The sequence below is a fragment of the Notamacropus eugenii genome, chromosome 1 (genome assembly GCF_028372415.1).
Source record: "Notamacropus eugenii isolate mMacEug1 chromosome 1, mMacEug1.pri_v2, whole genome shotgun sequence".
Classification (NCBI taxonomy): Eukaryota; Metazoa; Chordata; class Mammalia; order Diprotodontia; family Macropodidae; genus Notamacropus; species Notamacropus eugenii.
The window spans coordinates 169,794,382-169,822,192 of record NC_092872.1 but is presented as its reverse complement, the minus strand read 5'-3'; the positions used below and the strand labels follow the sequence as shown (position 1 = coordinate 169,822,192).

The 27,811-nt window shown below is 43.7% G+C and overlaps 1 protein-coding gene across 2 annotated transcripts in view; it reads right to left on the bottom strand.

Moving 5' to 3' along the window:
• SEMA4B (semaphorin 4B) overlaps positions 1–11,839 on the bottom strand; it is a 35,115-nt gene extending 23,276 nt beyond the window's left edge. The window contains exons 1-5 of one of the 2 annotated variants that reach the window (XM_072618539.1): positions 11,590–11,839; positions 8,817–8,870; positions 6,648–6,710; positions 986–1,087; positions 287–560 (exon numbers count right to left, since the gene is read on the bottom strand). In XM_072618539.1, coding sequence (XP_072474640.1) covers positions 287–389 — 103 coding nt within the window. In that variant the 5' untranslated portion in view covers positions 390–560; positions 986–1,087; positions 6,648–6,710; positions 8,817–8,870; positions 11,590–11,839. The remainder of the gene's footprint in view (positions 1–286; positions 561–985; positions 1,088–6,647; positions 6,711–8,816; positions 8,871–11,589) is intronic. The other variant, XM_072618529.1, reaches the window with a different exon arrangement.
• Positions 11,840–27,811: the final 15,972 nt, after the last annotated feature.

The window sequence follows — 27,811 nt, the reverse complement described above, 5'->3', positions numbered from 1 at the left end:
CAGGGGCTGGGGTCGGCCACCCGGGGGCCACGCTCCGAACCTGGGGCGCAAGGGAAAGCTCCCGGGGGTCCCGGAGTCCCCGGCGTGCACAGCTGGGCACAGCATCGCCCTCCCATTCTTCCCCTTCCCTCTTTGTCACCGGATCCCCCTCCCACTTCTTTCTTTCTTTCTTTCTTTCTTTCCCCCTTCTCTCCCCTCCCCTTCCCCGCCAGCACCCCAGCCAGCTCCCCCTTCTCCCCTCCCAGCGCAGGTTGCCCCTCCGGGGCGCGCTCGCCGCCCCACTCACCGTACGGCAGGCTGACCCGGGGCACGATCGCTTCGGACAGAGGCTTCGGCCGCAGCAGCAGAACCAGGGCGCCCAGCTGGGCCAGCCGGCTCCCGAAGCCCATCCCGGCGGCAGCCGGAGGGAAGGCGGAGGGACGAGGGAGCGAGAGCAGGGGCGAGCGCTGAGGCGGCTGTGGGCTCGGGCTGCCAAACTCGACTGTGCGGCCGCTGCTCCCGCCCCCGGCACCAGCCGAGCCCGGCCCCCTCGAGATCCAAGCCCGGCCCAGCCTCCAGACCTGCGCGGGGGGAAGAGGGGACAGGTGGTGGGCAAGGGCCCCACGCGTGTGCGCGCACAGGCACGCGCGCACACACGCGCACACACACTATTCATTGATAAGGATGGAGAGGGACGAGACTGCAAACCAATCACTATTTCCCATACCCTGCTCTCTCTCCCTCTCCCTCTCTCTCTCTCTCTCTCTCTCCCTCTCTCTCTCTCTCTCTCTCTCTCTCTCTCTCTCTCTCTCTCTCTCTCTCTCTCTCTCTCTCTCTCTCTCTCTCTCTCTCTCTCTCTCTCTCTCACACACACACACACACACACACACACACACACACACACACACACACACACACACACACACACACACACACACACACACACACACCCAGGGTGTGATGGGGGAAATAAGTAGGAGAAAGAAATAAAGGCTTGCTAACCCACCTGCTCCTCAGCTTCTAGACACCCAGAGTAGAATAATGATTCTCTCCTCCTCCAATCAGAAGAAACCTCCGTTTTCCCTCTGGGGAAGGAAGATCTCAAACCCTAACAGAGAGAGTGAGGCATTGAGTCATTGTAACAGGATGGATGGATCTAATGGACATTAAAATATTCATTGATAAGGATGAAAAGGGATGAGGTGGCAATCCAAAGCCAAAAGTCAGTGACTCCATATTCCTATCTATTCCCCATTCCCCAAGCCTTATTCTGCTTCCCTTTAGTGTCTGTGTCTCTGTCTTTCCTCCCTCTCCTGCCAGGCCCAGACTCCTTCTCTTACCCCTCAAGTAATCAGACTAAGGAGAGGGTCAGAAGGTTGTGGGAGGAGAGATGGATTTAAAATGGGACAAGTTCCCAGCCCCCTTTCTGGCCCTCTCCTCTTCAAGAGAAGCTACAATCTTCCCCATCCCCAGGAACCTCCCAATCCATGGGTCCAAGGAGAGTAAGAACCAAGCCTTTTTTTGGTGGGGGAGAGTTAGGAAGCAGGTCACATTCACAAACTCCTGTCCCCAATCAAGCCATATTCCAATCAACCAGTCTCTTCTCAAGTGCCGAAATAATCAATGGGTATTTATGGAGCATCTACTATGCATTCTGCACTGTTGCAAGATGCAGAAGTCTAAAATATGTCTCTTCAGTTTAGGAAGCTTACAATCTAGTTGGAAAGATTAACTACATACAAACAATAGCAACCAATACAAGACAGTATACAATTAGGTGCAAAATTAATATTACTGACTGCAAGTACTGCAGGAATTCAGAGGAAGATGAATGAGGGTTGGAGGAGAATTTAGGGTTTGAAGGGGCCTTAGAGGTCATCTTATGTAACTTCCTGTCCATGTTGTAATCCTGACCTGGTCATCCGTCTTCTGCTTGAATGCTCTCAGTGAAGAAAGGTTCACTCCTTCACCAAGGATTTTGTTCTACTGTGGGACAACTCATCTTTGAAAAGTTTTTCCATAATTTTTTCCAACTTCCTTGTAACCATACCTGGTTTTTTTCTCTGAAGCATCTCAGAATAAGTGTTTTTCCTCTTCTACAAGACATTGTATCAAATTTAATAAGGGATGCATTCAAGTCCTCCCTTGGGTTCACAAAATCAGCTGCACAAATACAGTAGCCATTAAGAGATAGGATGGAAAAAATCTGAGGGTTTTAGTAGATCAAAAGCTCCATGAATTCAAAGTATGACACATGACAGACCGAGTCAAATGTTTACACAATCTTAGGTCCTTATGAAGAGGGACATAGCTTTCAGAAAGAGGGAGCTAATGGTTTCTTTCTACCCTGACTAGACCAGATCTGGAGCATCATGACCTGGGGCACTGTTGCTTCAGACAGAGGCCAAAGTCCCATGACCTTTGAAAAGGACACTGGTAAAACGGGCCCTATCCAGAGAAGGGTGACTAGAATGATGCCAAGCCTGAACACCACACTATAGAAGGATCAATTGAAAAAAAGGGGATATTTGTCCTGGAGAACAGGCTATGATGGCTGTTTTCAAGTATTGTCATGTGTAATAAGGAAAAGACTTGCTCCCCTTGGCTCCAGAGGACAAAACTAGGGCGGGATCTGCTGAGAGATTTTGACTATGTGTAAGGAAAAATTTTGTAACGATCAGAGTTGTTCAAAAGTGGAATGGCCTGCCTTGGGGAGTAGGCTTCCCATCCTTGTAGTTTTTAAGGTGAAGCTGAATGTTCAATTTTCACAGATGTGCTAGAGGAGATGAGTTGGATTAGGTGACCCTTAAAGTCCCTTACAAACCAAAGATTCTGTGTGAACTGTATGAAATAGTTATTCCATCTCCCCTTAGTCTTCTCTAGCTTAAAGACATTCCCAATCCTTTAAACAATACATGTCATGGTTTCCATTTTCTTCTGTTTCTATTGTCTTCAGTTTCATCTTCTTCTGGATTAACTATGATTAACCAGTCCCTCTTTTAAAGGGTCAATATTCCTGATGTGCCCTCACCATCAGAGTACACTGGCATTATTACTTTGATCCAGGTGCCATATTTTTATTAATTTAGTCTATGCTTTTTTTAAGTAGCTATATCAAATTGATGATTCAGATTAAGTTTATCAAGTCAACTAAAATCCCTAGTCATATGAACTGCTATTAAATCAAGACTCGGTCCGTCTATATTTAGGCAATTTGTTTTTGGAACCCAAATGAGGACTTTACATTTCTCCCTGTTAAATTTCATATTGTTCATTTCTGTTTAGCATTCATTTTGTGACTCTCAACTCTGGCAGCTAACGTAACAGCTATGTTTTGCCATCTACAAATACGATAAGCCTGCCTCCAATGTCTCCATATAAGTCACTGATAAAACTGGAAGCTAGGGAAGGGTCAAGAACATAGCCCTGTAGCATGCCACTAGAAACCTCTCTCCAAGATTACATCGATTCATTAATCAGCTCTCTTTGAGTACAGTCGTTCAACCAGTTCCAAATCTACCTAACTGTAGTATCATCCAGCCTACACCACTCAGTCAATAAACATTCAACTGCTCACTACGGGCCAGACACTGGAGATGCAAAGAAAGTGAAAATATAATCCCACCTCTCAAGGGGGCTCACAAGGAGACAACGGGCAAACAAATGTGTGTACAAACAACAGATAAAAAGAAAATAATTAACAAAGGGAATGAGCTAGAAATAAAAGGGATTGGCAAAGGCTTCCTGTGGAAGGTGGGACTTTAGTTGGGATTTGAAGAAAGTCAGGAGGCAGAGATGAGCAAGTAGAACATTACAGGCAAGGAAAAGAGCAAGAAAAAATGCCTGGAGTTGGGAAATGGAGTGTCTTGTTTGTGGAATAGCAAGGGGGCCAGTGTCAACAGGTCAAAGAATACATGGGGAGATGTAAGGTATAAGAAGGCTGGAAAGGTTGGTGGGAACATAAGTTATGAAGACTTTAAATGCCAAACAGAATTTTCCATTTGATCCTAGAGGTGATTAGGGAGCTGCTGCAGTTTACTGAATATGGGAATGACTTGGTTGGAGCTGCATTTTAGAAAAATCACTTTGGTGGCTGAATGGAGAGTGACAGGAGTGGGAAGAGACTTGTGACAGGGAGACCCACCAGTTGGCTATTGCAATAATGAGGTGATGAGGGCCTGCACCAGGGTGGGGGCCGTGTCAGAGGAGAGAAAGGGGTGTATTCAAGAGATGTTGCAAAGGTGAAATTGACAAGACTTGACAACAGCTTGGAAATGGGTGGTGAGAGATAGTGAAGAGTCCAGGTGACTCTTAGGTTAAAAGCCTAAGGGACTGGGAGGAGGTAGGGATGGTTTGAGAGAAAGATAATGAGTTCTGTTTTGGACATGTTGAGTTTAAGATGTCTGGACGTAGAGTCCTACCTGGTAACATCCTCCACTGCTGTCAAGGTATATTATGATTACAGTATTCTTCTGCTCTACTAAATAAATAATCCTATCACAAAAAGGCAATGAGACTCAACTGGGAGGGCTTCTTCCTAAGGCCCTGATGCTAGTTCCTTGGCTTGTGTGCTTGTTTTCTAGGCCCTTAAATGCCAATCACTTTAGTGTTTATTTTGTTATTCTTTTGTTATTATTTAAATGACTTGTGGATATATCTGACTACAAGGACCACATTTAACACTTCTTTTAAATCTCTCACAATACCTAGCATGATGCATACAGCTAGCATCTATATAGTGCTTTGAGGTTTACAAAGCACTTGACATATGTTATCTCACAACAACTCTGTAAGGTAGGTGCTATTATTATCCCCACTTTACAGATGAGGATATGGAAAATGAGTTTAAGTGACTTCCCCAGGATCATACAATAAATATCTGAGGATATATACATATATGTGTATATATGTATATAGATATACATGCATACAAACATGCACGCTCAGGATCACACAGATGAATAAATGTGTTTGTGTATATATATATATGTATATATATACATATATATATGCAAGCATTCCCTCAACCCTTATCCCCAAGTTAAATTCATTGTCATTTTTTTCCTTTGCACAAACTAGCACTTAACACAGTGCCTTGCACATAGTAAAAACTTAATAAATGTTTGCTAGATGATTGAATTGAATAGTAGGAACCCGATGGAAAACTATAGAATAAAGGAGAATGTGAAGTTTTTAAATTCAAATGTTTAAATGGGAATGTAGGTGTGTGTGTGTGTGTGTGTGTGTGTGTGTGTGTGTGTGTGTAATATACATAGTACAAAGGCCCCAGCATAGTAGCACCATCCCTATAATCTATGTTGTTTTTATTTAATATGCTAAGTTGTCTGTCCCAGTGGACAGAAAGAAAAATCTCTGAAGAGACATTTCCTTGGTTGCACCCCACAGTTGGCTAATACTGTTCTCAAATGCCATGTGGACTCCCCCACTCCCATGGATCCCTTCTACTCTCTCTCAACCACCACACTGTTTATATATAAAGACCTCAGGAAGTGGCTGGGAAGGGGAGTTAGTTATAGGAGGGGAGTGAGCAAATTAATGTTGCTGTAGCTTTCTCCATCCTTAAAATAGATACTCTACTGATTGAATGAGGTGGAAAAATTCCAGAGAGTAATGAACTTGAGCTCCACTAAGGGCAGGCCCTGACCTCTCTCCTAACTGGACATATTGCTCTCTCGTACCCACACACACAACTCTTACCACCATGAAGACTCAGATGCGATAATATACAAACTTTCACAAATGGACTCTCATTTACACATATATGAGAAAAAGAGGAAGAGAGAAAAATAATAAGAGGTTAAAAAATGTGTTAGTGAGGAAGGCTCAAGGATAGAATAAAAGGGTAAAAAAACCTGTAAGATCCATCAGTTTTGGGGGTCAGAAAAAATATGAGCAATGAAGAGAGATGGGAAAACAAACAAGAGATGATGGAGAGAATGTGAAATTAGAATAAAAGGAAAAAGAGAAGGACATAGAGAGGAGGGGGACACAGAAGCACAGGGACCAGGAGAATGTCAGTAAAGGTCACATTTATGGCAGGAGGCATCTTAGGAATAAATATTCATTAAACAACCCAAGGGTAAATGGCACTTTTCGAGTACATGTGCATTATGGGGATGGGGTGGGGGGGACACAGGCAGGAGAAACACTTGGATTCCTCTTGATTGTAGGAGTAGTTACTCCCTTTGTGAACAAATACCTCCCCAGACCACAATTCCTATGTCCAATCTGAACTCCAGTCTAACCTGCTCCCACAATTCTACACTAGAAGTAGTTTCCTTTTTAGATCCTGGCTCCCAGAGACACTAAGGGAGGGGGAGGGTTGGAGATGCTGAAAGAAAAGCCACTTCACTCTCTTCCAGCCTAACTATCCCACCAGGCCTAATGGAGCTTAAATCCAGCCCTCTCCACCCCTTCCTTCTGCCCTGAGGAAAGGGCCCAGGCTCCTCCCCACTCTCTGGGCACTGGGCTGGCATCTTGCCTGGCTGGGCCTCACAGACACGAACTGGCACAATGTCAATTCTTTTAGCTCCCCAGGCCCTGGCACCTTGCCACCTGCACCACCCCCTGCACCACCCCACCCCCTCTTCCCTAGTATATGCCAGTGTGCAGCTGTGGCCCTACACCACCTTCCAAGAGTAACTTACTTTGCCCTTGTGTCTCTTCCCTGGGGGCAAGGGCTGGAACTGAGCTACAGCATCAGGATAATTCTGCAAGGAAGAAGGCCCAGCTGACACACCCACCTACTGTGTGCTTTTGAATCAACCAATGGTGGGCAGGCCTAGGATAATGTCCGCTTCCTCTGGGCGGTGAGTGCCCTCTTGACCAAGGGTATCCATTCAAAGCCTCAGAACTAATATTACCTAAAAATCAATCTGCTAGACTGCTTTTTAAAAAAAAACATTAGTTTGGAGCTTCCTGTGGTCTCATCTAAAGCCCCATAATCATACCTCTACTTTCTCTTGATTCCTTAACCTCTTCCCTCTCCTTCCCCTACCCCCAACTCTTTGCCCTTCTAGTTATTCCCAGTTTTAGAACAGCTTTCCTAGATTTAGTGTCAAATGACCTGAGTTCAAATCCTCACTGCCACTTAACATCTGCCATTTAAAAATCTTTTAAATCTTTTTTTAAATGACTTTGGGTAAGTCACTTTCCACCAGATGATTTCCAAGGTCCCTTCCAGGTCTAAATCTAGCATTCTCTGACAAATTTATTTACAACTAGGTGGGCTGGCTGCACCTTATCGATCCCCATTCAATATCCTCAGGCTGAATTCTTCCTTGTTTTGCCCTCAGGTTTAAACTTCCCCACCGTTCTCCTCCCTCCTCTTAGTCTCAGGGTTTCTTCCCCATTTTTTGGTGGTATGGCCTAAGTTCTTTCAGAGGAAAGGAACCAGCCAGTCCAGCTTGGTGCAGTGAGTGAACTGCCTAAAGTGTTGAGGGAGCCACCGAGTCACCCCCGCTCTGGGCCAAGACCTGTTCAAACCTGAGCCGGCCACTCCCTGGGAGGAGAATCCCCACCCCCTACCCTGAAGGGTTATGGTGCAACCTTCAAAGTGCGACCTGTCCCCGTGCCAACAACAAACAGCCACCCCAAAAGGGGTTGTGTGCCTGCCTGCCCGACGAGGGGATGGAGAGGGGGAGGAAACAATTAGTCTGGATGGTGCCTGGCGCCTGCTGCCCCACAGGGGCACCTGGGGTGCTCCACTGATGCTATGACCTCCTGCTGAACCACAGCCACCTCAGGAAGAGCCAAGAGGGAGCTGCTGCTAGTGACTGAGAACAAGGGAGAGGGGTAGATGTGGAGATGGCTGAGAGCTAGTGTCCTACTGGAGTTATCTGAATCCAGTGGTGGGAGTTCCCATGATTTATTTCTCAGGCCTTAGTATGGTTGGGATCTTTCTCTTTCTGGAAGCCCAGTTTCTTCCCCCTCAGGGCCTACTCCTGACCACAGGCACCTGGTCATTGCATCATCAAAGGGGAAGGGATCCACTGGGGCACAGCCTTCCCATAGCTTGGAGAATCAACCAGTACCTTTCCTGATTCCCCAGTTCTCTCCCACTGCTGCTTTGTCCCTTCCTACATTCCCCCAGGCCAGCACAGTCACTCTCAGAAAGGGGGTGGGGTTCTCTGACCCCTGAATTTTCATAGTCACCTTAGGTCACCCAGGTTGTGGTTTCTGTTCCTGGGTAAAACATCTAGTATAGAAAGCTCTGACCTCTCTGGGATAGCCTTGGAGCACACAAGGGCACTGAAAGTGGGGAAGGCCAACATTTATCTCTTTTATTTCTGAAGACTAGGCAGCAGCCCTGGACTCTCCACGGTAACCCCTACCCCCAGAGCAGGAATGTCCCACTCACAACTCAGCTTGGTGGCCTACCCATTTGCTGCCATCTGACTAAAATAGCCAATGAGAAAAATTTTTCCCAGTGTAGAGATGACCTAACTAAAGCACTGAGTCTGGGCATTATCTGGCCAGTAATGCCAAACAGGGGCATATCCAGCTTTCACGTTGGAGGCTGAATAACTAAGAGTGAGTTGTGAATGCTACTAGGATTGCATGCGTGCCCTAAATCTGGACTAAGATAGGAAGCCATGAGATAGGGAGACAGATTTACTGGTTGGGCCAGATGACCTCTATGGTCCTTACAAGCTTGAAATCCATGCTCCTGGAATCCAGCACTAGATATCATGTGGAGCTAAAAAGTTTCTCGAAGGCATGCAACATTTGCACCTGTCTTTGCAAATTCTCACCCCAACTTCCACAGGAACCCAAATAAGCTATTCAGAAATGGGGAAAGGGAAGGAGAATCTTACCTTTCTTCTTACTGAGCTGAATTTCTGTATCTGTCTCCTTGGCCTCTCCACTACCTGCCAAGACCAGACAAAATTCCATCAGTAGAATGAGGACTGAACCCTATCCTAACAAAGCAAGGCAATCCATTCCATTGCCACAAAATACTAACATGTTAAAAGGATATTAAGACACATCGCTCTTTACCCTTCAGAAAATTTCTTCCCCCAATCATCCAAATTATCATAGATTTATGTACAATCAGAATTATGTTCTAAATTGCATCATTGTACCTCTTCCTGTGGTACAGGAGAATAATGTTGGCTATGTAGACAGGAATTGTTCAGTTGTCTTTCCATGGTGTCTGACTCTTTTGGGGTTTTCTTGGTAAAGACACTGGAGTGATTTGTCATTTCCTTCTCCATTTCATAAATGGGGAAATGTGGCAGATAGGGCTAAGTGACTTGCCCAAGGTCACGTGGCTAAGAAGTGTCAAGAGGCTGGCTTTAAACAGGAAGAAGAGTCTTCCTGACTCTAAGCGCAGCACTCCATCCACTGCATCACTAAGCTGTCCCTTGATAGACAAGAGAACTGCGCTCAAATCCTGGTTCTATTATTCTGTGTGACCTCAGACAAATCACTTAATCTCTCTAGGCATCAATTTCCTCATCAATAAAATTAGGGGACTGGATTCAATGATCTCTAAGACTCCTAGCTATAAAAGTTGTGATTTGAAGATCTATGATCCTTGAAGTCTCTTCACAATAAAACACCATTCCACCAAGGTCTCTGGGGATCTCTGATCCTCTGTTTCTGTTCTAACTTCTCGGAGACCTGGATATGTCATAATAGCATCTCTTCTTTCTAGTGGGTTTCCAAGAAAAGAGCCTTTGTGGATCAACCACGGTCAGATTTAATAACTAGGGTAAGACTGGGTAAGGAGGTTGAAATTTGAAGACCTTTTTCCTATAGAACTGCATCAGCACACGTTCCCATGATTCAAAAACAAAACAAGATAAAATACAATTAAACTTTTAGCAGGCTGGAATAATGCTGCTTTATGCCCATTTCCAGAGCTGTTTTGGTTTCTGAGTCATTTTAGGATGGCCCATACAAATGCTCTTGGCTTTCTCTCTTCATCCTGCCCCCTAACCTTCCAAAAGAAATTCTGTTACTACTACTACAGCCAATGCGGCTGCTTCTACCAACCCCCTGCACCTCCATCAATCCTACCACTACTAGCAATAACTAACTACTTACATTGGTTCAGGGTTTTGAGGTTTACAAAAGCACTTTCCACAACAGCACAGAAACTCTATACCATACTGACAATGTGGGCATTGAAATCCAACTTCTCTGCTTCGGGGCAAGCGAGGAATTTTCCTGGCCTATACAAATGCAGCCTCAGTGCCTTTGGAAACTCCAGGCATTTTTGAGAAGTTCCAAATGATTGGCTACCCTGGGGATTTATTAAGAGCCCTGTTGTTCAGAACGGCACTCAAGCAAGAGTCTTTGGGCATGGGACCAACACGCTAGGGAGAGTGAGGAATGCCCCCCTCTTTTTTCAGCTATCCCCAAGGGTGTCACCTTGGAGTCTACAAATGAGGGCTCCAGGGTATGCTGGTATCCTCATGTCTCCCTAGGGGGATATCTGGTCATCAATAGTCAAAACCCCGGCTGATCAACTATACAAGCAAGAAATATAAAAGAATTCCTAGAGGTCGCCACAATTAGAAAAAGAATGCTATTCCATTATGCTGATATAGTCCTTTATACTTGTCAAAGGACTTTCACTTATTATCCCATAAGGTTCTCACAACGCCCATAAAGTGCTAGGGTGGACATTATTCCTCCCATTTTATAGAGGAGGAAACTGAGGCCCAGAGGTGAGGTGAACTGTCCAAGGTGAACCAGGTATCTGGATCTCTAGTTTAAATAACTTTGCTATATTAGGTTAGCAATGAAATTCTATGAGACTTTTGTTTCCTCATCTATAAAATGAGGGGATTGGACCAGATGACCTCCATGGTTCTTACAAGCTTGAAATCAATCCATGCTCCTGGAATCCAGCACTATTCCCTAGATCTATCCCCACCTTCTGTACACATGTCCAGGCCCAAAGTTCATTCTTCCACCCAAGATTAAGGAAAGGCAGGAACTATAGAATCTTCACCATTATTGTAAAAGTATATATGCCTCCTGTACATGCCTCCAGCCCCGAGCCCTCCTCAGCAGCTGGGTCTAGCCAGCCCCTCTAACACAGCTTTCTACCAAGGGGACTCCCTCCCAGGCTTGACCAGCCCCTCCCCTGGTACAAAGCTCTGTTTTAATGGATTAGGAGCTTGGCCCCCGGTTGCCATGGGAACATGGGACCAGCCTCAGGCACTGCCTTAGCAACTGGGTCACACAGAGTACCCAGCCTGCCTAAGCCCATATTCTGCTGGGGAGTGCCCCCCTGGTGGTCTCCACTTCAGAGAGGCCCCAGGGAAAGGAGCTGTGGGCTAGAAGCCTCGTTAAATCAGCCCGTTCTCTGGAATCGAAATCAGAGCTGGGAGAGAGGAGGGAGCAGCTGGCAGCCCAGGGGCTGGAGGCCAAGGATTGAGGGGGCTAGAAGAAAAGACAGGGAATAGCCCTAGGAGACTGCATGCATTTCCAAAGTGCCAGAGTCCCCGGGAAAGCCCTTGAGCCATCCTCTTGGAAAGAGTGACTTTTTCTCCATCCTAGCAGACAAGCCCTTTGGAAGGCCAGGGGTCCTCCTGACCTGTACCCCTCCCCTCATTCCCAGGAAGACTGTACCTGGACAAGGAGGAAGCAGCTTCCGAGAGTGGGGTCTTATCCCTGGCCTGGAGACGAGCTCCTGCTAGGAAGCCCCCTCTCCCTGCCCCTTCCCGCACACCAGCCCCTTGCTGGGGGGGAGCCCCGGGCCCTTGGCTTGGGATCGTCCACAAGAATTCCCCACAGCATTCACCACGACTTCTCTCTCTGGGGCTCTTTCCCTGCTTTCTGGCCCTGCAGAGTTTGACTGTGCCTGTTCCACCCACTCGTCCTGTGGGTCCCAGGAAGTGCGAGGCTCCAAGCCAAGACTCCACCCCTCCGCTCTGTTTACGGGGTGTGCTAAGGTGGATCCTAGCTTCTGTACTCTCCCCAGATGACTACCTCGTCAGCATTCAGAATTTCAGCAGTTATTAATCCCCTACCTTTCCCTCGTAGGGGAAAAAAGTGTCTTTTGGGCAACTCAGGGATCCGACAGCCTTCTAGGAGCTGACGGAAAAGGGGGGTGTAGGGCAAAGGCGAGGACATGGGACCACCTCACGGCATTGACTCAGCCTAGGTCTGGCCAGCCTGTACTCTACCAGGACTTTCTTCGGCCCTTAGTTTGTACTTCTTGTTATGCTGTAGCCTGGCTTGTAGTTTTCTTCCATTTGGAGGCAAAAAGTCTGACAAGAGTCTGGCCAAACAGGGTAGCTTCAGTTTTCCCCCATGTTCAACCAGCCCTCCCCTCTCTCGGCCCCCTTTCCTTACCAGGGTCATGAGAACAAAGGTAAATCAGATGATGTGGTGAAGATCATGGTCCTCCAAAGCAGGACAGTCCAAGGTACATATTAACAAGTTTGGTAAGAATGGAAAAAAGCACAAGATTTGTAATTGGAGGCCTGGAGTCAGGAAGATCTGAGTTCAAACCTGGCCTCAAACACTGGCTGTGTGACCCTGGGCAAGTAACTTATCCCCTATTATTTACCTTAATTCACTGGAGAAAGAAATGATAAACCACTCTTGTATCTTTACCAGGAAAATCCCATGAATGATATTGGAATGCTTGATCCTTCAGGTCACAAAGATTCAGACATAACTAAACAACCGCAAACTTACTCACCCTTTGAAGCTGTTCATGGAGAGGCATCCAGGTAAAATGGAATCAGTTCTGGATCTGGTGTTGGGAAGGCCTCAGGTTGAAATCCAGAGTCTAACATTTTCTACATTGTAAATCTCTGTTTCCTCATTTATAAATAAATATATATTGTTTTATATATATATATATACATATACGCATATATATATATGATAACAAAATACCTGAAGTCATCATTTCCCAGGGCTGTTGTAAGACTCCAATGAGATCATGTAAAGCATTTTGTAAACTTTAAAGGGCTACGTAAATTTCTTTTTTAAAAATTTATTTTATTTGTAATTTGTGGGATAAAACAAGCATTTCCATAACATACATAATAAAAAGGAAGACTGTACTTGAAATTGCATACCTACCATTTACAACTTCTAATTCCTCTCAAATATACAAGGAAGTTATCATGTCAATTTCTATTTGCTTTTCCTTTTGGTGTAGACCTCTGATTTCAGTGGCACCGAAAACTTCTAGTGAGCAAATTCCCTCTACAAATGCAGGTTGGTAAGTCTTTGGCAATTTTTGGTTATAGAAAACTGACTGGGCTCCTCTGAAAGGGTAAGGGATTTGCCCAGGGTTCACAGAGCCAGTGTGTGTATCAGAAGCTAGACCTGAACCCATCTTTCTAATTGAGATTGACCAGCCTTCATGCTATGTAAAAATGTCAGTTAATATTAAGTTGCTTTACTGCTCTGGGGTTGATGATCTCTAAGGCCCCTTCTCTTACCCATGATCCTAGTGATTTTTAAACCTATCTCTTACAGACGATTTGCTCAGTAACCTTGGATAAGACACTTGGGTGGTGTGTGTCCTTGTTCCCTTATCTTCTGACTAAGGTAATAACAGGCAGGGCAGTTCCGGTAACAACCAGTTTGAGATGTCAGTGGCTTGAACTAGGCAGTCAGTGGGACTGGCTGGAACTACGGTTGCTATTTTGGAGGCTAGGATTTCCAGTCCTTTTCATTTCTAAAGCTAAACTCAGACACTTTGTACTTTTTTCCCTGAGTAGGACAGGGACTGAAGTGTTTGGGGACTGGGAGTCTCTGGACTGTCTGTTTGCCGATAATCCCCATGTTCTTCATTTCTATACTGCAGGACCATTCCTCATGTCTGCAAAGGGTTTTAAGATCATTTGATGCTGTTGTCTCCCCCTCCCAACAATCCTGCATAGTAGGCTATTCCCATTTTATAGCTGGAGGAATTAAAGGTACAGTTAAAACAATTTTCTCACTATCACTGGGGCTGATTATGGCAGAGTCCTTTTTAGATCATTAATGTAGTTGCTGGAAGGGGCCTTAGTCCAACCTTCTTATTTTATAGCTGAGACCCAAACCTCTGTGTGTGACCACACAGGGGCATGGGCAGGATTTGAACCTAGATTACAGGATCATAGATCTAGAAGGGTCCTTGTAAACTTTTACAAATGAGGAAACAAAGGCCCCACGAAATTAAATGACTTACCCAAGGTTGCATAGGAACTAAGCTTCAGAGATAGGATTTAAACCCAGGTACTCAGAATTGGAGTCAGAAAGACCTGGACTCCGGTTCCACCAGTGACATATACGGGCTATGTAGCCCTGAGCAGAGCAAGTGGCCATCTGCTTTGGTAAAGGAAGGAGCTTTTTCATCAGGAGTTCCCTAGGTCAACAAAGGGACAGCTAGGGTGGCACTGTGGATAGAGCCCTGGGCCTGGAATAAAGAAGACCTGAGTTCAAATGTGACCTCAGACACCTCCTACTTGGATGACCCTGGGAAAGTCACTTAACCCTGTCTGCCTCAGTTGTCCCACCTGTAAAATGAGCTGGAGAAAGAAATGGCAAATCACTCCAGTATCTTTGACAAGAAAACCCCAGATGATGTCACAGAGAGTCAGAAACAAGTGAAATGACTGAACCACAACTGCTTCTGCCCTAGAAAATAATATGCTTTCCTAGATTTTAAATTCATTCGCTCATCAATAAAATGGGTAATGAGAGAGGGGAATGGGACTAGATGGTTTCTAACATCCCTGTGAAATATAAATGCTATAATCTTTCCTTCTTTTCCTGCCACAATTTCCAGACCACTTGGGAGTATCAAAAATGAGAATCCTCAACCTCAGTATAAATACTATAATATAAATCATTCCTTCTCACACTGCAGATTCACGGTCCTTAAACAGGAACAGCTTAAGGAAGAATTCTGAAGAAGGAAAAGTTTAACTCTTATACTTGGTCTCTCTTCCTTCTTTTCACACATACATACACACACACACACACACACACACACACACACATCTTTGGACATCCAGTGTTATTAGGGTGCAACATGGTATAGTAAAAGCTGCTAATAATTATATTTCACCTTAAAGTTTTAGAAAGCACTTTATACACATTCTCTCATTTACTCCTCACTAAAACCCAGTGAAGTAGGTACTAAAGGGGTGAGGGGTGTCTAGGTGGTGCAGTGGATAGAGTACTGGGTCTGGAATGAGGAAAACCTCAGTTCAAATTCAGCCTCAGACAGCTACTATTTGTGTGGGCAGGTCATTTAACCTCAATTTCCTCATCTGTAAAATGGGGATGAGAATAAATAGCACCTACCTCTCAAGGTGGCTGTGAGGATGAAATGAAGTAATACTTATTATAAAGCATTTGGCACAGTGCCTGGCACACAGTAGGCTCCATATAAATGCCAGCTGTTATTATTACCATCTTCCATTTTACAGGTTAGGAAACCGAAGTTTGGGGAGTTTTGATTTCTTGCCTATGGCCTGTAGAGTAAAGGAAAGTGAATCCAGGTTTTTCCTGATTCCAAATTTAGTGTTCATCTCATTATCCCAACCTTCCTGGACTTGGAGGTCAGGGTTAGGGGAGGTAGGACAGACTCTGACACATACTGGCTGTGTGATCTTGGGCAAACCACTTTAAGTTTTCAGTTCTGTAAGATGGAAATAAATAACAGTCACAGCATGAAGAAGCTGGAAGGGTTATCTAAGGAGTACATATACCAATGTGTGTAGAGCATAATATAAGTGGTTTTTCTGCGGTGATGCTGCCCAGTTTCTCCTGTGATAAGAAAGGGATCTGATAAAGGAAACACCAAGGCATCACCCCTAAGAGGAATACTAAATCTCACCCCACTCTCCTGCTCCTAACCAGAACAATAACAAACAATAAAACTTGAAAACTGGCCACATTAGAGTAGGCTTTTAAAAAATTATTATTATTCTGTGTTGAAGAGGCACAAAGTGTCTAGTGTTTAACAGTTAGTAGACATTTTGCTAGAGGAGCTGAATCCTATCAGTCTTGACATTTTCACCATAAACAAAACCAGAAAAAGAAAGATACTAATGCTGAGAGAATAGATCACAAGTACTCCCCAGAGGGGCAAAGAAAAGAGTTAGCAGAGTTGATTTTATCATGTGTTCAAACGCAAACAAGAAACATTACTTCCTGGGATATTGACGTGGCCATGAAACTCTTTACATTTGTACATCAATATCAGTTGAGAAGAATGAAAAGTTTGACCCTGGACTGGATAAAACCCCTAAAATTAAATCAACATAACCTCTGATACCCAGTGACGACTTCAATATGAAGGCAGGAAAAGGGGGATGGTGAGAAATTGATGAGAAAGCATGGTTGAGGAAGGGTGAACTACTTTCTTTGAGAAAAGAAGTGAAAACTGTTTGACACGGTGAGCACCAAGTAGCATCACCCAAAGGAAATAGATTATATTGTGACAGGAAAAGACTTGTCATTGATGCAGGATTTATCCCTGAATCAGCTGTCTCTGTACAGTCAGACCACCAACTTGTCAAGGCAAAGATTAGAATTAGTAAAGTGCAAGAAGAAAGAATGATGAGAAAAAGATAGGATGTACAACTGAAACAACTCAATCCTAAACTATTTAAACAAGTTATTAGCAATGGGGACAAGAGGAATTAAAATGGGCACCAATTATAATCATTTTACACAGAAGTTTAACTTGCAAATCTATCGCTGCAACAGGAAAATCAAAAGAAGTCAGAAAATGTCTTAGTCAGCAAACATTTGACTTGATTGCCAAATGGAGTGAGACAATTGCCAAAGGCAATACAGGTTTTCAGCATAAACTCATTTGTTAAATCTTACAAAGAAGAAAGACGGACACTTACGGGCAATATCATGTCATGAAAGGAGAAGGTAAGACCATTTTAAAGAAAGCTTTGCAAGAGATCCAACCCACCAAAGTCACCTTGAGTGCATTAAAAGACAAAAATGAAAGAGTAACCATTAGAGGAGAAATGGAAAAGATCTAGAAAGATTACTACAACATGCTATTTCACCATCAAGAAGAGTGGAGCCACATTTAGGTCCTAACTTCACAGTCTTGGGTGTGTTTGTATAAATGACCTTAAGGAGAACACATAGGAAAAGCAGTTGAATTGGGCCAGGTGTACATAGAGGAGATCCATGCTAGAAGAGACATAATTGTAAAGATGTACTGAAGGATCAATATGCAATATGCTAGAAGAGATTGTAAAGATTCACTGAAGGCTCAATATGTAAGTTATCTAAAGGAGCGACAGTTAGTAATGGTGTATTAACAAATCTTGGCCCTTATGAATACTACCCCCCCAAAAAAAGTGACCAAGAAAACTACCACCAACCTACATGTCTACTTGTCCATTTATAAAATATATTATCTATATACAGATTGAGGGCATTCTTGATTAAAGAATTAGTAAAGAAAAAAGTAGGCAGCTAGGTAGTACAGTGGATTGAGCATAGGACCTGGAATCAGGCACACCTGAATTCAAGTCTGGCCTCAGACTCTTACTAGCCGTATGACTTTGGCCAAGTTACTTAACCCTGTTTGCCTCAGTTCCTCATCTGTAAAATGAACTGGAGAGGAAATAGCAAACCACTCCAAACCAAGCCAAGAAAACCCCAAATGGGGTCATGAAGTCAGACATGACAGAATGGAGAATAAGCAGATTTTTTGTTTCAACAATAGACCACATCCTTAGTATTTCATCATTGACTGAAAGATGCAGAGAATATAAATTCTACTGTGCCCACTGTTTGTTAGCTATTAAAATTTTTTTATTTGGTACATCAAAAAACCACATTAAAAACCCTTTTCCAACAAGGTGTCTCCCATCCATAAGTCAAAATCATTCAAGATTCCCTTAATGATACACGAAAGAAATGCCCTTATTCACTGACCTGATCACAGACATCAGGTTAGGCATAAAACAGGCAGATGTGTGCTGGTCAAAGGCATTCATTGCTTTTGCCGTAGTGATAAAGGAGATTCAGCATAGTGTCCAAGCTGAAGAGAAATTCTCTGTAAATGGCAAGCTCCTTCATAAGTTCCTGTTTGCAGATGGCATTATTTTGACTACAGTAAGTGGCAGAACATTATAGAGCTTCCTGCAAGAGAGCTAAAACCATTCAAAAGAATTTAGTCTGACAATCACACAGGAAAGACTAAGTGGATGAACAAATGCCTACTGTCTAGATTATCTCCTGCATTTGAATGGACAATCTATAGAGCTTGTTCATCAATATATATCTGGGCAAGATAATACAAAAGGGCAAAAAGTTGAGGCCAGCATTGAGTAGAAGGTTGGATTGCCTCCAGGAATCTGTGAAAATCCTTTAATGGCTCCAGGCTTCCAGTGAAAACAATGACATGTGTTTTTTAATACCAACACTCTATCTGTGTTGCTATATGAAAGACATGGAATGCAACAATCTCCAAAGAATTAAAATTAGTATCATACAAAGGACAATGAAGAGGTATACTGTCGGACCAAGTGGACAACATGTAATCCACAAGGAACTCTGAAGGTGTCATCAAGAAAACATATGCTAGGAAGAGACGATGGACTGGTCATATGTCAAAGACAAGGGTTGACAAATACATAACTAGAGTGTTCCACTGGTGCCCTCTCAACATCAGAAGTCAAGGTTCCCATGGTGAACTTCTGGGAAGACGTAAAGATGTGATCCAGAGTTATACAGGATGTTCAGGCATGGATGGGATGGATCAGTGAATGCACTGTTGCAGGTGAGCTCTCAAATTGATGGGATTACAGATCCACTTGAGTGTCTGAGGGTGGAAGGGGCTAAATATTATGCTGTAAATTAGAAAATCTCTTCTCCATGCTCCCTCCCTCCGATGAAGAGTACTTAGGACAAGCTATTTATTGAATACTCAGCACCGAGTCTCCCTTCAGAATGGGAAGCAAAGACTACTGTTCCTTTAAAAGGAAAATCTATCTCTGGCACCCTAACAATGCTCTCTTCGCTCCAGCAGTTTTCATTCTGCTCTCTAGGCACCCGGCCAAACACCAGCTCTCCGAGCACCACGACTCTCTCCTGTCACGCTCTTCTTACACAACAACTCAGCACTAAACACAGCCTCACCTAAGTTCTCTGGACACAGACCTTGGCTCACTCAACACTACCTAAACCTTGTAGCTCAAGTTGACCCAACCCGTCAAGGTCAACTCTTGACAGCTGACAAACCTAGCACTTCTATGGGGTAATTATGTTGCCACATGGTCATGTTTGTGGGTGCCACTTAATGTAGACCAATTCTTTTCACCTAGCCCAGCCTCCTCATTTCATAAATGAGGAAACAAGCCCTGAGAAGTGAAAGGATTTGCTGAGGGTCATACGGGAAGTCAGTGGAAGAACTTCCCAGGACAATTCTCTTTACACGATGTCACAGTGATTACATTTTTTTACATGTATTTATTTTATTTTTATTTATGAAATAAAATGAACATTTCTGTAATATAGTATAATAAAAAAAGATGATCGCACATGAAATTGCAAATCTATTATACACAACTTGCTATTCCAAGTTTTGATGGATTTGATAACAGTAAGAAACTGAACAAAGTTTTTTTCCTAAAGAATGGATTTTCACCATTTTCTGCTTAAATAATTATTTTTATAAGACATCATTTTTTTCAACATTCACTTTTATAAGATTTTGAGTTCCAAATATTTTTCTCCCTCCTTTTTCTTCCGTCCTCCTTTCCCTTTCCCCTCCCCAAGATGGCAAGCAATCTGATATAGAGTACATACGTACAATCAATATATCATTATTAAAAAGGCAGTGTGGTGCAGTGGAAAGAATGCTGATTATGAAAGAGAGGACTTGGGCTCACATCCCAGCTCTGTCCCTTCCTATTCTTTTAACTTGGATAAGTCAATTTCTCTGGGTCTCAGTTTCTTCAACTGCGAAATGAAGGAGTTGTACTAGGGCTTCGGAGATTCTTCCACTTCCAAATCTATGATTCACTTAGCAATGCCTTGATTGTAAAATTTCCTGTCCTGATCATTGACCATGTCTATCAGAAAGAGAAGTCAGGGTCCTGGAGCCTAACTAGTGAAAGAAGCTTGGATACCCAGTAACCTTGCAAAGCTGAACCCAGCAGATGGCTGCTGTGTTTGGTGGAGTAGGGTGGAGAAAGGATAAAGGAGCATAGGGAGATTGTTTTTCCTCCACAAAGAAACTCGTTTATAATAATAAACAAGAATTCCAGTCACATGATTAGAGGTGTGTGTGTGTGTGTGTGTGTGTGTGTGTGTGTGTGTGTGTGTGTGTATGCATACGGGAACAAATGCTTTTCAATTTGGTTGTATGTTGTTTTTTAAAACATGGAACAGCTGATAGGACTAATTAGTGCTACTATCCCAGGGCCAAAAGTGTACACATCCCACCACCCAAAGGTAGATAAACACGCACCTCCTGTCTAACACAAGACAGTGTGTGTGTGTGTGTGTGTGTGTGTGTGTGTGTGTGTGTGTGTCCCTGGTACTGTCTATGTGTGAGAGGGCAATGATCCATGCCTGGACTGGGCAAAGCAATATACACGCCTATCCCCACGTAAAACGATGAACTGACCGTGACTCACAATTCTAGTCAAGAGAAGTTAACGGCCTGGAAACTCCAGAGTATGAATTAGTCCTGACTCACTGACACTGGAGCTATAAACAAGTCACTTCAACTCTCCTTTTTTCTTGTGTGAAATGCCTATTATGATAAAATCCTACCTGAAATCTGAACCTTCTTCCTACTCTGGGAAACACCACAGGTGGCTACAGCTGGTAGGTTGCTTAAGGACTGCTTAGTCATGGGATCAGAGATTTTTAGAGATAGAAAGGAATTTCAAAGCCATTTGGTCCAAGTCCTTTATTTTACAGATGAGGAAACTGAGACCCTGAGAGAGGAGGTGATTTTCCCAAGGTTATGCAGGTGGAAAAGAGCAGAGGTAAATCTAGAACTCGAGGACCCTTTTCCATTGTCCAGATGCCCCTTTTCCTTGTCTCACACAGGCTCATAAATTCCCTCTTAAACAGAGGAGGGAAGTGATTGTTCTCTCCCCTAGGGAGAATCAGTGACTTGTCAAAGGTCTTACAATTAGTTGCAGAAGCAGAACTAGAACCCAAGTCTTTGGACTCCACTCTATCACACTTTTTCCTCTTGGTCAAAAACATAAATCATTGTGATCCTAAAAACAAACGTGGGTACGTTTACCCACGTACTTTCATTTTTTTATATATATGTATGCACTGACTAAAAGTTTTGACTAACACCCCAGGCTAAGGGCCCACAAACTTCTGACAAAGTCAACATGACCAATACTTAATAACATATGTGTCAGAGTATGTGGTCTATCTTACAGGGCTTCGTGTATAATGGAGAGAGTGCTGGCCTTGAAGTCTGAAAGACCTGGATTCAAATTCTGCCTCTGACACTAGCAAATTTATTATTAGTGAGGGTAAGTCACAGTCTCAAAGAGCCTCAGTTTCCCAATCTATCAAAAAGATAATAATAATACTTGATAGCACCTTCCCACCCACTGAGATTATGTCTGTAGATTGTTTTTCAAACTTTAAAGCGTTATGAAAATGTCAGCTATTATTCGGTAGGCGTCCTCTTTCCCTTCCTCTATGATTCATTTAGCAGAAGGGTACAACAAATGTTATGAAGACTTAATAAACTCTTTTAAGACAACAACATTACAGGGATTTATGGTGTGAAGATTTCCATTTTCTGCCCAGCTGGAACTAGGCTCATGCCTAGCTTAGCAGTGTCTCCAGGGCACTGAAGAAAGGCAGGGAACAGCCAAAGGTTTCCAAGTTCCTTCTAGGGTTAGGACTACCATCATCCTCAGTGAAGTTACTCCTTGCAAAAATCTGTGTGTAATGGGACAGAGAAACCCTTCTCGATGTTCACAGCCTTTGTCTCAATCCACCTGCATTCAGTGTCTCAAACGTGGAACTTGGTTTTAATGGGAATTGATAAAGTAGAAAACAGAGCTGGTAAAAGTTGCCTTCAGACTTCTCTTATGGAATTTTGGAGGTTCCCCTCAGAGGATTAAACATCAAATCTATTCCTGGGGATAGCCTTTTATTCTCTTATAGCTTAGAGGATGGAGGTGGAAGGCACAGCAGAGCTTGTTGTGGGTAGTGATAGTGGTGATAGTAGTATTCAGGATGGGACCGTGCCTTCAAATTTCATTTTACAAAAATAGGCTTTGATATACTAAGTTTCACATTATCAGAATATAGAATTTGTATAATACTTTACAGATCTGGTTTCATTTGAGCCTTGAAAAAACCTTGTGTTGTAGGCACAAAAAGTATTATGTCCATTTCAAAGATCAATCAATAAACATTTATAAAGCACCATATTATGTACCAGGCACAGTACTAAGCACTGGGGATACAAAAAAAAAAAAAAGCAAAAGCTCTACCCTCAGAAAGTTTACAATCTATTGGAGGAGACAATATGCAAATTAATACATGCAAAGCAAGTTATATACAGGATAAATACGAAATAATTAACTGAGGAAGGCACTAGAATTAAGAGGGGTTGGGAAAAGCTTCTTGTAAAAGATGACTTTAAAGGAAGCCAGGGAAGTCAGTAGTCAGAGATGAGAAAGGAGAGCTTTGTAGGCATCAGAGAAAATGCCTGGAGCTGAGAGATGGAGTGTCTTGTTCACGGAATAGCCAGGAGGCCAGTGTCACTGGATCGAAGCATATGTGATGGGGAGTAAGTAAGGTGTCAGAACACTAGAAAGGAAGAAGGGAGCTTTGAACTCCAAACACAGCATTTGTATTTGATCCTGGAGATGATAAGGAGCCACTGGAGTATACTGAATAAGGACTGAGATGTACATCTGAACGTTAGGAAAATCGTTTTGGTGGCTGAATGAAGGGTGGATTGGAGTAGGGAGACTTAAGGCCTGGTGTAATTAAGGTTCAGAGTGATGATACGATTTATCCATGGTAATTCAACTAGTGAATAATGAGGTGAGATGTGAAACTTAGATCTTCCTTATTCCAGGTCTAATATTCAATCCACTATCCTATGGATATCCAAGAAACCCATGAATAGACCACTTATGTACATATGTTTACTAAGTATGAACTTGGTCTTTTGACTTTATCAGAAACTGAACATTTACATATACTGTTTACCCTCCATCAAGGGATGACTTTATTATCTCCTTTAATAGCAGAATAAAGGATGGGAAGAGTACCGTAGAAGTTTCAGAACTTCAAAACTATATATATATAAATAATATATACATATATAAGCCTATTTATGTATATATGTGTTTATACACACCTATGTATGTGTGTGTATGTACACACACACACACACACGTACAGCATTTAGAGTGCCAAGCCTGAAATCAGGAAGACTGATCTTTCTGAGTTCAAATTCAGCCTCAGACACTTACTAGCTGTGGCAAGCCACTTAACCTCTTTGACTCAGTTTCCTCATCTGTTAAATGATCTAGAGAAGGAAATAACAAACCACTCCAGTATCTTTGCCAAGAAAACCCCAAATAGGGTCATGAAAAGTGGCTGAAAATGCCTGAACAACAACAACAACCCACATACATGTTATTTTAAACAATTTATCTACTAGAATGTCAAAAGCTAGAAGGGCTCACCATACTACTTGTCAAATCTGATGACCTTTTCTTACTTCTACCCTTTCCTGACCCTATGGATTACCTTCTCCTGGATAGTCTCTCCTTTCTAGGTTTTTGTGACACTGCTCTCTCCTAGTTCTCCTCTTATCTATCAGACCCATCTTTCTCAGTCTCCTTTGAAAGTTTCTTGTCCATGGAATGCCTTCTAGCCATGGGCATCCCACAAAGCCCTGTCCTGGCAGAGGAGTCAGGGGATATTGCCACTTAAGGCAGCTAGGTAGACCAACGGATAGAATGCTGAGCTGGGGGAGTTGAGATAACCTGAGTTCAAATTTAGCCTCAGAGACTTACTGGTCATGTGACTCTGGGCAAACAACTTAACCTCCGTTTGCCTAAGTTTCCTCAACTGTAAAATGAGTATGACAATGGCACCTGTCTCCCAGAGTTGTTGTGAGGATCAAATGAAATAATTGTAAAGTGCTTAGCCTAGTTCCTGACCTAGCTGAGGCACTTAATAAATGCTTATTTCCTTCCTTCCTGGGCCCCCTTGTTTTTCATTCCGTATTATCTTGTTTGCTGATCTCCACTCACATGAGTTCAATTACCATCTCTTAGCAGATGATTCCCAGATTCAGACATCCACCCCCAGTCTCTGTTGAGCTGGTCACATATCTATCTCCAGTTGCCTCCTAGCCATCTCACAGTGGATGTCCTGTATGAAGTTCAAACATGTTGAAAACAGAACTCAATATTTTTTCACCCAAAATGTCTCCAACCTTCAGAATTTTCCTATTACTGTTGAGGACATGGACACCTTTGGTCACAATATCAGCCTCATCCTTGACTCCTGATTCTCATTCCACATATCCAATCTGTTGCCAAATCTTGTCCTTTCTTCCTTCACTCTATCTCTTGTGTACATTCCCTTCCCTCCACTCATCCAATTTTGTGCCTTCCTTCAGGCCTTAATCACCTCCTGGACTAAACCACTCTCTTGTTCTCAGGTCTCTCCTTGTAACCCATTCTCCACTCACTGGGGTCATGGTGATTTCTCTAAGGTATGGGCCTGATCATCTCCCACTTCTGCTCAAGAAATTCCATCATTCCCTGTGGCCTCCAGGATCAAATTAAAGCCCTCTCTTTGGTATTTCACCTCTCTTTGGTATTTTTTTTATCTCGCTTGCTTCACATGCTCTATGGTCTAGAACACTGCCCTACTTGCATTTCCTCAAAGAAGACATCCCATCTCTCATCACCATTCCTTTGCATTGGTTGTCCCCTCTTCTCCATCTCTTGGCTTCCCTGGCTTCCTTCAGGACTCAGGACATCCCACTTTCTAAAGGAGGCCTTTTCTGGTCCCACAGCTGCTAACATTTTCCCCTTTCAAATTGCCTCTTTACCCTCTGTATATATTTTATATGTATCTAGATAACAAACATACCTCTTCCCCATTAGAATGTACTCTCCTTAAGAGTAGGGATTACAGTTTGGTTGGTTGTTGTTTGCTCCCATTTTGTATTCCCCAGCATTTGGCACAGTCCTTGGCTCATAGGAAATATTTAATAAATACTTATGGACTGACTGAGTTGAAGAAACTGAGACTTAGAGAAGGTCAATGGCTTGCCCAAGGTGACAGAATTAGGAAAGGCAAAGGTAAGAGCAGATCCCAGGTTAGCTCGATGAGCTTCTCTATGTCCCACTCATTCCTGTTCCACAATCACAGAAGCCCTGAGATGGAAATAGTGCAAGGATCATCCCTTTTCACAAATGAAGGAACTGAGCCTCAAGGCAATTAAATGACTTGCCTAAGGTCTTACAGTCAGTGATCGTGGCAGGGCTGGGATGTCTGGGGGAAGGGGAGGGCCCAGCCTCAGGGACCCAGCACAATGAGAAGCCCTCGACAGGGGCCAGCTTCCCCAGCTTCTGAATAGTCCCATTCATGGAGCCAGTGAGGTGACACAAATCATCCACAGCATTTCTCATCTGACTTTTGGAAAGTATTCTAGGGTTTCTTTCCCTTCCCCATCCTTCTGTGCTCCAACCCCCAAGCACGATATTTTTCTTCCTTGTTATGGCTTGCCCGGGACCATATTTACATTTCAGGTTGAGCAGTTTGTTCAGTCACTACTCCATCGGGACCATCTGATCAAGTGGAAAGCACTGGGAACTCAGAGCCAGAAGACTTGGTTTTAGTCACAGCCCTGTTACTCACGCTAACTGGCTAACCTTGGCCGAGCGACTTCCCCTGTCTGGGCCTCAGGTTCCTTGTTTATAAAATGAGGAGTATGAACTATAGATGACCTTTAAGTCCTTCCTGGGGACCCAGCTTGTCTCTCTAGACCTTGGTCCTTTCCCACCAGCCACCAGGTACTCCCCATCTCGGGCATGCTGCCAAGCCCTATGGATCTCCCCTTGGCTACATCTCCTGTATATGCCCTTTCTCTGCTCTGACAGTCACCATCCCAATGCAGACCTCTATCACCTCCCATCTGGATAACTGAAACAGCCTGGGTTGATCTCTCTGCCTCAAGCACCTACATCTCTCCACACCAGTCATCCTCCACTTGACTGCCAAAGTGACTTTTTAAAAGTCTATAGCCCTGCTCAGGGAGTTCCAGAGGCTCCCTTTTACCCCTAGGATCAAATTAAAGTGTACTGCTTAGCATTCAAAGCTTTTCACAAACTATTTAAAGTTAAGATAGGTCTAGCCATGGCTATCAAGTTTCCAGGATGTTCATTAAGGTGCTGGGAGTGTTTAGAGTTCCATCCTTAGTTTTGGAGGGAAGCAGCATATCATATCAGAAAAAATGCGCCATTTGGAGTGAGAATACATTCTGGGTGTATGCCCCCTAGTAAGGGTGACCTCTTTGACTTTGGCTCATCCCCTCTCCGGTTCTCAGTTTTGTCATGTGTAAAATAAGGGAATTGGATTAGACTACATCTAAGGTTCCTTCTGTCTCTAAGTCTCTGATCCTATGATTGGCAGCTGGGTGGTTCAGGGGGTAAAGGGCTGGACCTGAGTTCAAAATTGGCATCAGGTGTTTACCAGCTTTGTGACCCTGAGGAAGTCACTTCAAAAACAAACACACACACATACAAACCCAAACCAAAACAAAAAACTCTCTGCCTCAGTTTCCCCATCTATAAAATGAGGATAATACTAGCACCTACCTCCCAGGCTGTTGTGAGGATCAAATGAGATAACAATTACAAAGTTCTTAGCATAGGGCCTGGCACACAATAAACACTACATAAATCTTAGCTATTATTATTTAGGCTCAGTGCTCTTTCCCTGATATCACGCAGCCTTCTGAGATGTACTTTTGCCGTTGAACACATATACACATACATACATATGTGCATATGTATGTGTACACATATATACATGTCCATACACGCAGATTCATTCATTCATTTCCTTATTTAGTTTTATTTATTTGCTGCAGGTTTAGGACTTGTGACTTGTGGCGATTCTGTAGAATGAAGTTGGCAGCGTGCCTCCTGATAAGGAGCAAAGCCTTCCCTGGGTTGGCTCATGGATTTCTTGAGCCTACAAAACCCCTCCATGCTGTGAAATGTACCAGAACACTACGAATTCCTGGGGAGGCGAACACTTCTCTGTCCGGCAAATTAGCGGATTTCATGCATTCTGCAGAACAAACACAGCAACCTCTGCATGGTTACATGCTGTGGCAGATCTGAACAGAAGGAGCCTGCAAGTGGAGCTGTAGTGTGTGGGTATGTGTGCTTGAGAGCAGCCCCAGCCCACGGCTGGCCTGGGATGCTGTTTCTGCTCTCCCTTCTACAATCCCACAGTAAGGAACGGAGCACCCAGCTAAGGAAAGGACAGCCACCCTCCACTCTGGCTGGACATACACCACAATGCCCAATGGGAGGAGGCAGCCAGAGCTGGAACCTGGGAGTAGAGCCCAGAGGGGCCCAGAGATGAGGAAGGGGACCGAGGGGGAGGGGCTGCTGCAGGAGAACTAGAGGAGGAGAGAGGGAAGCAGAGGGGGAAGGAGAAAGGATGGTTGGAAGGTGGTGGGGAGAGGAGAGAGAAGGCTTCTGGAGTATTTTCTCCCAAAAAGCCAGGAATTAATGTATGGTAGCTTCATTCTCTCAGGGGTGAAAGGAAAACCCTTCCAAAAAAAGAAAGAGGGCTCAGAGCACAATACCTCCAA